Source organism: Saccopteryx leptura, chromosome 2 (assembly GCF_036850995.1).
Source record: "Saccopteryx leptura isolate mSacLep1 chromosome 2, mSacLep1_pri_phased_curated, whole genome shotgun sequence".
Classification (NCBI taxonomy): domain Eukaryota; kingdom Metazoa; phylum Chordata; class Mammalia; order Chiroptera; family Emballonuridae; genus Saccopteryx; species Saccopteryx leptura.
This window is the reverse complement of record NC_089504.1, coordinates 236,446,423-236,459,518: the sequence shown is the minus strand read 5'-3', so window position 1 is coordinate 236,459,518 and position 13,096 is coordinate 236,446,423. Positions and strand designations below refer to the sequence as shown.

At 47.6% G+C, this 13,096-nt stretch overlaps 1 protein-coding gene across 1 annotated transcript in view; it reads left to right on the top strand.

Annotated features, from left to right (window-relative positions):
- SSH1 (slingshot protein phosphatase 1) overlaps positions 1-13,096 on the top strand; it is a 62,782-nt gene that overhangs the window by 1,865 nt on the left and 47,821 nt on the right. The window contains exon 2 of the mRNA XM_066370671.1: positions 2,597-2,637. Coding sequence (XP_066226768.1) covers positions 2,597-2,637 — 41 coding nt within the window. The remainder of the gene's footprint in view (positions 1-2,596; positions 2,638-13,096) is intronic.

The window sequence follows — 13,096 nt, the reverse complement described above, 5'->3', positions numbered from 1 at the left end:
ATTATTTGTTAGCAGAGGTAGAATTCACATACTATACATTCACCGTTTAAAGGGTATATATAATTCAGTTGTTTTTAGTATAGTCACAAGGCTGTGCAGTCATCACCACTGTCTTAATTCCAGATCATTTTCATCACCCCAGAAAGAAGCCCTGCACCCCTTAGCCGTCACCCAGAGCCTTCCCCGCACCACCTTGCACCCCTGCATTGCTCTCACCAACCCTAAGCAACCACTAATGTACTTCTGTCTCTGTGGATTTGCTTCCAGGCATTTCATATAAGTGAGATAATATAATATGTGGTCTTTTATGTCTGACTGCTTTCATTTACATCATGTTTTCATGGCTCGTCCATGTTGTGCCATGTATCAGAACTTCATGCCCTTTTATTTCCATTGTATTGATGTGCCACATTTTGTCAGACATTTTGGATTGTTTCCACTAGAGACATTTTAAATGATGATATGAAACGTTTCACAAGGTGCCGACAACCTGATAAACATAGACTCAAACTCAGCCTGCGAGTTGACTTGAGTAAATCAGCATTAATTGGCCAGAGAGCCGGCCAAGGCAGGGATGTTTTCCTGGAAGTTAAGGCTTCCAGATGGGACGAGACATGAAGCATCAAGACAGAACAGAGAGCAAGGGCTAGCGTGCAGTCAGGCGGTGTGGGCAAGGCAGCTGTGCCTCCAGCCTGACCTTCTTCAGGTGACTTCCCCTTTCTGGGCCTCGGCTCATTCCAAAGGGCTGGGTTCCCTCTTCTGCATGTTCTTGAACACATGTGGTTTGTTTCTTTGAATGAACTGACCTTACATTGCCTTTTAACCTGAGAATAACAGAGAACGACCAAGAATTAAATAGTCTTGAAATTATTCATAAAAATTCTTCCTTGAATGAGAGATACTTAGGGCAACTGTTTCCTGACCCAGCCTGCCCTGCTGTGTGGCGTGGAAACTGAGGGAAATCCCAGCCTGACCGGCAAAACCACGCTCCTCTCTCTTTTAATTGATTCCCCCCCCCCCAATTTTTAATGATCTCATTTATGTCATTTTACGGTTACCTTATCTCATTCCTTTGAGAGAATATGACAGTAGATAAATCAGTACACTTTCAGGAATGGATTATTGCATTGTTATTTCTGACAAACATTCAAGATGACTGATGTTCACGGGCAGATCTCCGTCCGTGGGGGGGGATTTGGAACAGAGTTTCTGAACCTCAGCACTGCTGACATTGAGGCCCGAATGTCTTGATTGTGGGGGGGCTGTCTCGTGTATTGTAGGAGGTTTAGTAGTACTCTGTCCTCTACCCACTAGATGCCAGTAGCACCCTCCAAAACGGCTCCCAACATTGCCTGGCATCCCCTTCTAAGAAAAACTGCCCCTGGGTGAGAAGCACTGGGTTAGATCCAACACTCTCTTTGAAGTGTGGTGGTGGTGGTGGTGTTGTGAGTGGTTCTGTGTATGCTTTGCTTCTGGACAGAATCTTGGGGCCCTGTGGTCAGCGAAGCCCTCTCTGATTTCTCCCCTTCTTCTGGATGGGGTAAGGAGCATGAGAACTCACTGGCCACCCCTGTATACCTGTGCGTAATATGAAACATACATTATCCTAAAAAAATTAAGGGACTCCAGAGCCCTCTGGTGTGTGTCCCTTGCTGCCCAGGCTCCTCCCTATATCAGCGCCGTACCCTGTTCCCATCGCTGTCAGGTTTCTGTCCTCGATCAGCCCTGCATCTCTCTCGGCCATCACTGCTTTCCAGGTTTCTCTTTCCCGTTCAATGGGCTCCTCTGTGTAACATACAAAACACGCCAAGTCCCAGCGGTGCGGCTGTGTGGGGGTGTGTGCGTGTATTCTCATTTCACTTTTCTCCTTGAAAGAGAAAACAAAAAAAGAAAAAGAAAAATTGCAGTTGGGGCTTAAGCCATGGTTACTTTGGGGGCCTTCCTTGTGGCCTTTTAACGTTTAAAAAATATGAAATGTTTCTTTCATTTACGTGTAAATATAAGTCATCCAGAAAGTTTTATATTTAACATTTAAGCCTTTTTGAGAACCACCAAGAGCTTTTCAGACCCACAGACAGACAAGCCTGATCCTGGCCACCTTTCATTGTGAAAGATTTGCCTAGAATAGTTTTTTGTGTTTTTTTTTAACCCGTTTGTCGAGGCTTAAAATGGTTTTGATCGCTCAGCTCTGGCCTAGCTTGAAGGAGGAAATGGCTCCTCTTAAAACATAGCCCCCTCCCCTTAAAAAAGAAAAACAGGATAAGATTCAAAATAACCCTGGCAAGTTGAGAACTGAGGGCTGAGTGAGTGTGTTAAGCAACAGCGCCAGATAGCCGAGTTCAGCTATCAGCTATCGATCCACAACAGTGTGGAAGGAATGTGGGTAAACATTGGGAAACTTCTCAATTTCTCCGTGGGAATGACTCCAAGGAACAGCAAGAGCAGGGTTGGTAAGGAAAGGGTGCGGCCGCTTAGAAATTGCCTGGTTTCCTGGACATCTGTATCTTTTTTAGACACCAGAGCAGAAAATGTGAGGCTCGTGTCTGAGGCTTGTTGCTGGTGTCTGTGGTGTGACGATCTCTTTCTTTCTCTGTAGTTGGAGGCTGGCAGCGATGAGGATCGGAAGTTAAACCTCAGGTGAGCACAGGCTTTTAATTCCCATCCGTAAGTCTCTCTTCCGAGCAGGTAAGAAATGCACTTATTCCTTTCCGAAAGGGAGAATCCTCAAAAAAGAAGACACCAATTTTTTAGTAGTGCCTTAAAAGGTATACACGTTTAACTGTAAACAGTTTTACTAACAGGTAATGTTCAGAAAAGAAGAAAGGAACTCCTGTTATTCTGCTACCCTTGCTTTACCATTATGAGCATCTTTATATACTTTCTTCCAGATTTCACACTTTGCTTTAAAAATAAAAAATCATGTAATATGCTCTCACATTTCTATCCTGCTTTTGAGAAAGTCTTCCTTTCAAGGTAAGGACATTGCTGATTTGAACCAGACATTCAACCCCTGAAGTTTATTAATTCAAGGTGTGGTTTGTTTGTTTGTTACTTGTGAGAAATCTTTAGCTCTGCTCATTAAAAAAAATTCCTGAAGCAATAGTCCTCTGTTGCTATATTCAATAGTAGACACCAAAAGCATTTTTGTTTTTCTTTGCCCAAGATTAAAGCCTTCCCTTTGGATATTTTGTTGGTTTACAGAAGATTTAGTGCTTTATTATATAATGTGTTCCTCTGTGCCAAGGAACCATTCTTAAAGTCTGACTCTTCCAGTTTAAAAAAGTAAACAGTTTCAGGGATATTGTCCTTTTTTAAAAAAAAAGCGGGTTTTATCTTGTGAGGAGGAGGAAAATTAATTGGAAAAGGAAATGCATGTTCAGAAACTGGGGTCAGGCCCTCCTTAGCAAGAGCAGGATGTTCCTGGGGTTAAACTCAAATGCAGCATGCAGAAATGGTAGAGAGATGCTGCCTAGCCCGTTTTTGAAGTTTCTGTGTGTTTAAGTGAAGGGAGCCTGCAAAAATCAGAGAGATGTCATGTTTCAGTTGCTGGGCCCTCATTTTAATGTGGTGCTAGAGGAAGGACCAGTGATGATGATAAATTTACTCTTTCCCTTGGTGCTTTTGGTTGCTCAGAGTCTCGGTCAGGGCAGGAAGGCTGGTATCAGCCAGATTCCCAAGTGGGGGCAGTAATGGGCCGTGTTGTAGAGCATGCTGGCATGTGGCTTCCCTGCTTGGGGGCGGAGAGGGAGAAGTAGAAGTATACTCCTTGGAGGCAGAACTGGGAGCAGAGCTTGCTGACAATTGTGACCGGTGTGACCACTGTGTGAGGCCCTCAGAGCAGCGGCAGGCGTCCGTGTCCCTGCCCCGGCCTCCCGCCAGTCTTTACCTGGAGTCGGAGTCTCTTCCACCTGTTGACCCCCATCTCTTTCCTTCAGGGCTCTGGCCCAAGACGTAATTCTCTCACTTAGATTGTCTTTGGGGCAAAGAACTATTTTTGGTTTTCTTTTCCCTTAATTGATGGGAAGCATAGTGTTTTGAAATATTTTCAGTTAAGAACTTACAAATAGGCCTTAGCTGGGTAGTGTAGTGGCTAGAGTGCTATCCCGGCACCCCAAGGTCTTGTATTTGATCCCAAGACATACGGGGAACAATCAATAAGTGTACGACTAAGTGAAACAATGAGTTGATGCTTCTCTCTCTCTCTCTTTTTCAATGGAAAAATTAAAGAACTTAAAATAACTGTGATATGAAAATGTGTATTTGTCCTTCTGGCCAATAAAAGGCCCCTTTTTCTTCACAGTTTGGAGCTGGAGAGAACCTTATAGGAAAAGGAAGTACCATGATGGCAGCTCTGTATGTTGCCATATTTAATCCTACAACAACCTTATGGGGGGTGGGGGTACTTTCCCTATTCGCAGGCAAGGAGTCCGAGGCCCATGGTGGTATGTGGGACGTACTGTATTCAGAGCGAGGCCTCTGGCGCCTGGGTTTATCATATTGCTCGGCCTTTTGGGACCAGTTCGGTTGTTCAGTTGAATCCGCTGTCTCAGATGTACAGGTAGGGGAACTTGCCTAAGGTCACCCAGGTGGTGAGAGGCAGCACCAAGGCCAGAACCAAGGAACACCCCATCTTGTGGCGGTGCCTCCCAGGATGTCAGTTCACTCTGATGACTACTATCAGTTCCTCTTCACTGCCCTCAGCAGGTCCCAGTGCCACTGTGAGCTCTAGGCCCTGGGCTGGAGTCAGGGACCTGGTTCTGAGCTGGCCCTCTCAGGTTTCCCTTTCAGTCCCTCTTCACTCACCTTGACACTTCACTCCCCTTCTTGGTCAGAGGATGCCAGTCTGCTTTCTGCACTTCTAGCCGAACAAGAAAACTTCTGGTGTCCTGGTTTAGACTTTGACTGAAACTCATTCACATTGTGTGTTAATTTGCATTTCAAGCCTTTTCTCTCTAAGCCTCTCCTAAAGAAAAAATAATAGGTGGAATAGTTGGTTGTTTTGCTTGGAGGATGGGGGTGGGGAGGACAGATTTCTCTGCTTTAAATCAATCCTGAAGGTAAACTGATGTGACTTAGTTTGTAAGGGATGTTGGTAAGGGAGAAAAACTGGGGCCAGCAGGATATTCCTCTCCCTTCTCTGTCCCTCTCCTCCCTCCCCTCTGCCTTCCCTTAATTGATGGTGTCATCTCTGGGGTCACCCACTTGCATATGCTGATTTCAGCGCCCCCCCTCCCTGACCAGGCTGTCCCCTGAGCCAATTCCTCTAAACTTGGCCATAGCCCTCACAGCCAGGCCCAAGTGTTCCCACCCCAAAGGCTCGCCACCCCCCTCTCTGTGGAGGAAGCAGCCAGCTCTTGGTTTCTCCATTGCTCCAGGTACCACACCTGCCTGACGTAGCAGGTACGTGTGCATTCATGTTGTCCCTAACTTTTGGTGCTTCCCTTAGTGACAGTGCCTTAGTTCCCTGCTGCCACATAGCATTTCAACAGTTTAAATACATTAACTTCATCTGAGGCTGCAGTAAATTGCATACATGTACGAGAAAGAGCAAGGTGCAGAGGAAAGATGTGGAGTTGGGGGCCAGGCGGTGACGCAGGTCCGGAACCGGCTCCTGTGCCAGCAGCCAGAATCCTTCCCCTCTGTGTGTTATTGCACCGCCGTGGGTCCCGGTTGCTCACCTATAAAACAGAGATAAAGTGGGACCTTTCAGAGTTGTCAGTACAGGTAGTTTGAATGGGGCTCCTCTCACAGAGTCAGGTCACCATGGGCTTGGAGAGCGATTGCCGCATCTGGTCTCCATACGATGTTACTCCTGTCCGTGTCAGTTCACAGCATCGAATCAGAGGGGCTGACTCCCTGCAGGCGTGTCTGGGCGAGAGGGCGGCTGTTGTGGATTCTCTGTGACCCCGAGCAGCCTACGTCCTTCACCCGCCACATCCCTCTAAGATGCAAACAGCAGTGCACACTTGCAGAGTCAGTGCTCTGAAGACCTCCTGGAGAACGTCGCAGGGCAGAGCCGTCTCTCACTTCTTTCCCTGCTCCCTGCGTCTGCAGACTGCTGCCAGCCTCCGGCAGTCCCCTTTTGGAAGCCGTGCTGTTCAGACTGTGGGAATTGGTGAGCAGATGGCCCTGCTGGCAGCAGCTCCTGGCTCCCTCACCATCCTGGGAGCTGCCTCAGCCTGGCAGGAGATGCAGGTGGTTGTGTGCCAGGCAGGGCCCCAGGAGAGAAGATGGCTGAGTTGTCTCCAAAGTGTTTGGGCCAGAGCAGCAGGATCTAGCTGTCCCTGTTTTATCTGGGGTCAGTGGTAAGCTGTGAAATCCCTCACTCTGCGCCTTTCCCTCCATGCCGCCTTCCCCTTTGGTATTGACCTGGAATTCCCCAGAGGACCCTGTTCTCCTAACCTCCTGCAGCGTGGCCGTGCCTGCTCCTCCTCCCCCATAGTGTCAGGGGGCGCTGGGGATGTCCCTGCTCTGCACACCATGCTTCCTCATCTTCACTCAGCACCTCTTCTCACACGCCTGTCCACCGTTTGGAGTTCCTTTCTGCCTTTCTTGCTGATTTCTTAGCCTGGACTTTATCGTCCTTGTTGGTAATCTGTCCGGTTAAGTTCTGCCAAGGAGTGTTGGGCATCTGCTGTGTCCAGGCTCTATGCAGCAGGTTGCTGTTTCAGTTAGCCTTTGCTGTGTACGAAGTTACCACAAAGTCTGGGGCCCAAAGCAGTGTCCGGTTATTATCTGTTTCCATGGGTCAGGGATCTGGACACAGTTTAGCTGGGTCATCTGGTTGGTGTCTTACATGGTTGCAATCAAGACATTGGCCAACCCTGGCTGGTTGGCTCAGTAGTAGAGCATTGGCCCAGCATGTGGATGTCCCAGGTTCAATTCCCAACCAGAGCACACAGGAGAAGCGCCCATCTGCTTCTCTACCCTTCTCCCTCTCCTTTCTCTCTCTTTCTCTCTTCCCCTCCTATAGCCATGGCTCCATACAGCGAGTTGGCCCCAGGCACTGAGGATGGCCCCATGGCCTCTGTCTCAGGCACTAGAAAAAAAATGGCTCTGGTTGCAGTGGAGCAAGGGCCCCAGATGGACAGAACTTCACCCCCTAGTGGGCTTGCCGAGTGGATCCCAGTTGGGGTGCATTCAGGAGTCTGTCTCTGCTCCCCTCCTCTCACTAAAAAAAGAAAGAAAAATAAAGGACGATGCCCAGTCCTGGGGTCTCATTTGAGGCTTGGGTCCTCTCCCAGAGTCACACTGGGTCTTGACAGAATTCATTTTCTTGCAGCTTTAGAGGCCCCGGCAGCTTGCTCCTTTAAGGCTGACAGGAGGAACTGCTGCCACTGGGTCCTGGAACTAAATGCCAGCACAGGAGTGACCATCCACCACCTTTCCCAGATAGTGTCGCCTAATAAGGGAGCAGCTCTCCCATCTTGTACCCCAGTCACCCAGCAGTCGGGATAGTAATTCATTTCGTGTACCTTTATCAGGGGCCGGGATCTTAGGCCACCTTGGAATTCTGCCCACTGGTCTCAGTTTGTGGGAGTTCTTGAGGTGCCCCTTCTAATATAGAGAAAGCAGTCCTGTAACTGAGGAGGTTTCCACGCAGTGTTAAGGCGGTGGCAGATACGTATTATATAAAGTTGATGCCAACTCAGGTATGCTCAGTCCTTGTGGGAAGAGACCAGGAGCATTAGGATCCTACAGGATTGACCCCATGCCCATGGCTACCGTGTTCTCTCCACTCAGCACCCATGCCCTTGTCTGCATCTAGATAGACACATAGCCTATCTTGGATTTGCATCCACTTTGAATATTTTGGCCTGTAAAATACCATTTCCACTGATGCTTAAACATTTTTTTCCGTTGAACTTTGGCATGTGGGAGAAATAGGCCTGAGTCTGGCTCTGACCTCTGTCATCTTTCACCTCAGCTGGCTAGTATGTGACCTCAGACAGGCCTCAGTTTTCAATGGGCAAAATCGTACTCAGCTGCTAGGGTCGCTGTCAGAATGAAATGTGGTCATTGCACGAATCTCTTCTCCCACAGTAGACACTGAAGTAAAGCCCCTGTCTGTATCTCCTTCAGGGGCCTGCTTCTGTAGGAGGTGGTGGTTCATGGTCTTCTGTCTTTCTTCCCACAGGCTTTCTTTCTCATATTTCTTTGGGACTTGGTCCTTGCTTTGTAGTATTAAGGGCACCTGCTCCCAGGGCCTTCCTGGCCTCTACCCTCATAGTGCCTGGCATGCTCTTGGATAGACCATCGAGGTCTCATAAATTGAATCTCCTGGTTTCTGTTTCATATAGAGGATCTCAAAGTAGTTTTGGACAACATACAGGAACAAAGGACAAAGAGATTCTTTCCCCATGCATTTTGGCACTATTAGATCAGTCTCATTACCCCTCTATCCTGTTTGTCTGCTTAGGAGCCATTCATTCAACAGACTTTTATTGAGCACCTATTATATGCCAAGCACTGTTCTACTTGCTGGAAATATAGCCATGAACAAAACAGCCCCTGCCCTTGTGGCTGACATTCTGTTGGGAGAGACAGGACAGTAAGATAAAAAGTACATTAAGTGTGTTAGTAGTTGTTAAGGAGAAAAGTAAAGAAGTATAAGAGGATGTGAAAGTGAACACTTCAGACATCCTACTCTATGAGTAGCCTTGTGTGCATTATTTCATTTCTTCTTGGCAGAAATCCTATAAGGAAGATGGCATTTTTATTCCCATTCTCTGAATGAGAAGACAAAGCCTCAGAGAGGTGACTGGCCTAATTTCATTTAGTTGGAAGTGGCAGAGCCAAGACCTTCGTGTTCTATGTGTCTTTGACTCCAAAACCTCTGCTCTTAACCCTAAAATTCTAAAGACATCTCTACAGGCCCTCCTCCCATTTTCAGATCTCTCAGCAGGGGGCAGAGTGGAGTTCATGAGTTCATCCCCGAGAACTAGCTTTGCAGTCCATTATGTTCGAACCCTAGTGGTTGGTCCCACTCTGAACTGTGTGCTTCAGGCAAGTCCTCTCATGTTACCTCCCTGACCTCTACTTATAGCAAGAATTGTAATATACCCCCTTCCCATATGGTCACCTGGGCCAAGCACCCTGGAAGTAATAACACCAGCTGTTTATTGGGTGCCTTTAGGTGCAGACACTGGGTTGGAATTTTGTGCACTTGACCTTGTTTTGCCATCACCACATGCCTGGAAAGTGGGTGCCTGCCTCAGCTGAGGGAACTGCTGTTTGAAGATGCCAGTGAGAGACCACAGCCAGGGTTCGAATGAGGATTGCTGTGACTCCCTACACCACGTCCCTCCCTTTCTGATCTGGATCCTCACAGGAGATGTGCAAATTTGTGTTCATCTCTTCCCTTCCTGTCCCCAACCCCATGGCTTCATAGGCCATGGCCTCCCATTGACTTCAAATTTTAAATATTGAGTACACAAACTAAAAATTCTAGGGTTGTTACTAGTTTGGCTGTTCCTTTCAGTTTAACTCAGGTATTATTCGTGGTAGTTCATTGGAACATTTGATTTTAAGTTCAGAATTTGCCTTCAGTATGCATTAACTATTTTAATTGTTAGAGAACTCATCCTAGAGTGGGGAACAAGTGAGAACAGAGGGGAAGATTTAATTTGATTCTGTTGGAACTTAATTAACTTTATTATTAAGGTTAACTTAAAATGAATTTTGCTTGGAGTAGTAAGTTTCATTAATCTTTCCAAATACTAGTGCTTAGACTTCAAAAGAGTGCCGCAGGGCCTGTCTCATTCTTCCCACACACTTGGCACACCCAGGCAGCATGTGCACACCACAGCAATGCTCATGCAAGCTCTTCATAGGTGACCGTGGTACCAGTAATCAATCACTCTCCTGAGTAAATGGAGCAAAGCTGTGAGAGGGAGTCAGAAAGCCTAGGTTCTGTCCTGAGACATGTCATCTGCTGTGCAACTTTAGGCAGGTTACTAAACGTCTCTGGGCCCCCATTTCCTCCTTTGTAAAGTGAAGAGATAGACTAAAAATGATAGCTTCCAAATCAAGAATAAGAGCCCTCACACCTCCTAGTCTAGTTCTATTACATTGTGCTTCTAATCATTCATGGTAGTTTTGTAACATACTGTCAAGAGTTTCTCTTTTATTCCCACACTAAAAGCAAGGGTAGACATTTGTGGGGGCAACTAGCCTGTCAGTGTTATGGTCTTACCCTGAGACAGAGAACATTAGAATGACCATTGAGAAGTGGATCCTTTGCTTGGCCCACCTTGTCAGACACGCCTTGCCCTCAGGCACGGGGCCACATGCACATTTAGAAAGAAGGACTCCCCTTTGGGTCTCATCTTTGGCCTATGTTGTGCTGTGGTGAGATCTCCGGATTTGGACAGCTTATTAGAAAATTCCTAAAGCTAGGAGAACATTCAAACGAGTTCTGCTTCCAGGAAGGCTGCAATAAGGAAACAGGATTAATCAAAACAGAATTAAAGTAAGGAGCAGTCATCTTCAAGATGTGCTGAGTGATCGGGCTAGGAGTGGGGACAATACCGAGTCTGGCCAGTGAGACTCCCGCTTTGGCGGGGGTGGGGGTGTTAAGTACTGTTAGTAGTTCTGTGGTGGAGGTGATGTGCTCATGAGAAAACCAAGCTGGCCGGCCTGGAGAAGTGGCCGTAAGCTTTGCGGTGAGAGGGACGGAATAGCTGTGTGAATTCCAGGGTTCACACAGGCCGGCCTGTGCCTCTGGATGGGTACAGGCCCTGCCACCTGACCACCTGCATGTCTGTGACCTTGGGCCAGCCACCTGCCCTCCCTGAAATTGAGGATTTTTGTGAGGTTTAGAGAGTCTTGTCTAGTGTGCAATGCCTAGTCCTTGCCTGATGTTGCCTGATAGATGGGACTGTGTGTGCTACTTTCATTGATGGTAGTGAGGGTCCTCCTGCTACCTGCCCTGATGGTCTTCCCCTCCATAAATGGACTCAAGGGCATTTCACCACAAAAGCCAGAAGCTCAACCAAGTGGAATTGAAGAGGAAAAACAACCAGTGCTTGACCTATTTCTCTCCAAGTTCTACTGAACTTTGTTCCTGACTTTCATCATGTCTCGTACGCTTTTAATTTTACAGATATTTTTTTTCTTTCTTTTTTCTTGACTGGCTACTTTTGAAGCTATTTTTAAAAAGACTTTGTTTCAAAGAAGGCCATTGGAGGTCCTGTTAGGAAAGGTCTGGTGCTCTCCTGACATAGGCCACCCTGCGCTGGCGAAAGAATTCCCAGTCAGGGCTTGGCGCATGCCTGCCAGGCGTTCTCAAGGCGTTTCCCCAAAGCTGGGCCCAGTCAGAATTCCCACAGAGAGGAGACCATAGGTGTGGTTTGGAGAGAACCAAGCCAGCTCCCGCCTCTCGGAATCACTTGTCACCTCCCAGATGTCCAGACCCGCCAGTTCTGTGCTGGCTCTGTTGCAGGTGAAGTTCTGAGTGGCTCTTTAGGGCTGAGGTTGAGGTCACTGAACTGTATGCAGGAGGGGCTCCCTAAGACACCTGTTCCCCAAGCCCTGTGGGCACCCCTGTGCAGGCCTCACCACGTGCAGTAGGACGGAGAAGTGTCTCTTGTGAAGCAACCTGGTAATGGAAGTTTTTATTTAGCTGTTTGCTTTATCAATTTAGCCAATGTCAGCTTGGTGCCCGTACATGCAGTGGGTTCTGTGCTGACTTTGGGGCTTCCACGTTAAGTTTAAAAAGGAACCTTTACCCTCTGAGGGTAGTAAGGTGGTGCTGTGTCTGCCGTAGTTCTGTTGGGAAGGGATTTGAAACAGCTTAGAACATTCATAGGAACAGTGTAATTTAAAATGAGAAAAGTGGGAGAGGGAGAAAGCCGGGGGAAATGAGATAAAATTCTAGGAAGGTTTATATGTGGAATGTGTGGCATAATGTTGTGGCAGTTCCCAGAGTTTGGCTACCAGTCTGACTTGGAGCTTCCTAGGAGTCAAAACAAAGGGAGAAACAAGATCGGGTGCTTGATTCATCGTGTCCTGAAAATACTGCCAGGTCAGTCCCTCTGGAGAACAATTCCCGATAGATATGCTGATAGATCATCCTGATAAGTAGTGGGTGTTCATAAGGAAACCCAGGGTGAGGGGTGGACAGTCAGGTGGCGGGCCCCAAGGCCCAGAGACAGCTGATGCTGGGTGTCCATTCCACCAATTAACCTGTGTATTTGTGGTCTGGAGAGGTGAAGTCAGCTGTGGTGCTCGGTGCCAAAGCTACTGGTCTCCCCAAACATTGAAAACAGGATGCTGAGTCACATCCTGCCGGCCTGCAGCATCCTGACTTTGCGTGCCCTTCACAATGGGAGGCCTGCACGGGCAGGTTGGCTCCATGCTGTTCCAAAGTGGGTCTCAGAGCAGGAAAATGTTAATATTAGGTCTTACACGGGCCGGGGCTTTGTGTGTGTGTGTGAGATCCACAAAACTGGGCACACATGGACCGAGAGGAACTGGGAGAGCAGAACTTGCCATCCTTTTCCACTGCCCAGCGCATGAATCAAGGCCACTTCCATTCGGGAAACTGCAGAGAGGGAAGCGGTCCTAAGGCGAGGAGACCTCTCTGCTGGTGAGGGAGAAAGTATCCCCGGTCGAGGGAGAAAGCCAGGAAGTATGCCAGTGACAATAGCCAGTAAAATGGTGTTAAGCTTTTATCACCTGCCAAAGCAGAGTAAGTAGTGTTCTACCAAAATCCAATTAAATGGAATTTGGACAAGCAATTTTTAACATTTTGAAACAAAAGTTACAGAAAAGGTGCAAGTACAATACAAAGAACTTTTTTCTGAACTGTTTTGAGAGTTGCCAGCCTGGTGCCCTTTGAATACAGGCAAGGACGTTGTCCTGCACCGAGGACCAGTGGCCATTGACCCTGATAACATTACTGCTGCCTGATCCTCAGACCCCATTCAGGGGCCTCAGAGTAACGTCCTTTGTAAGAGGAAGGACCAGTTCGGCATCACCTGCTGCTTGTAGTTGTCCTGTCTGTTGAGTCTCCTTCAGTCGGGGACATTCCTCAGTCTTCCTGTGACTCTCATAGCCTGGACACTTTTGAAGCGGGCTATAATTTTGTAGCATG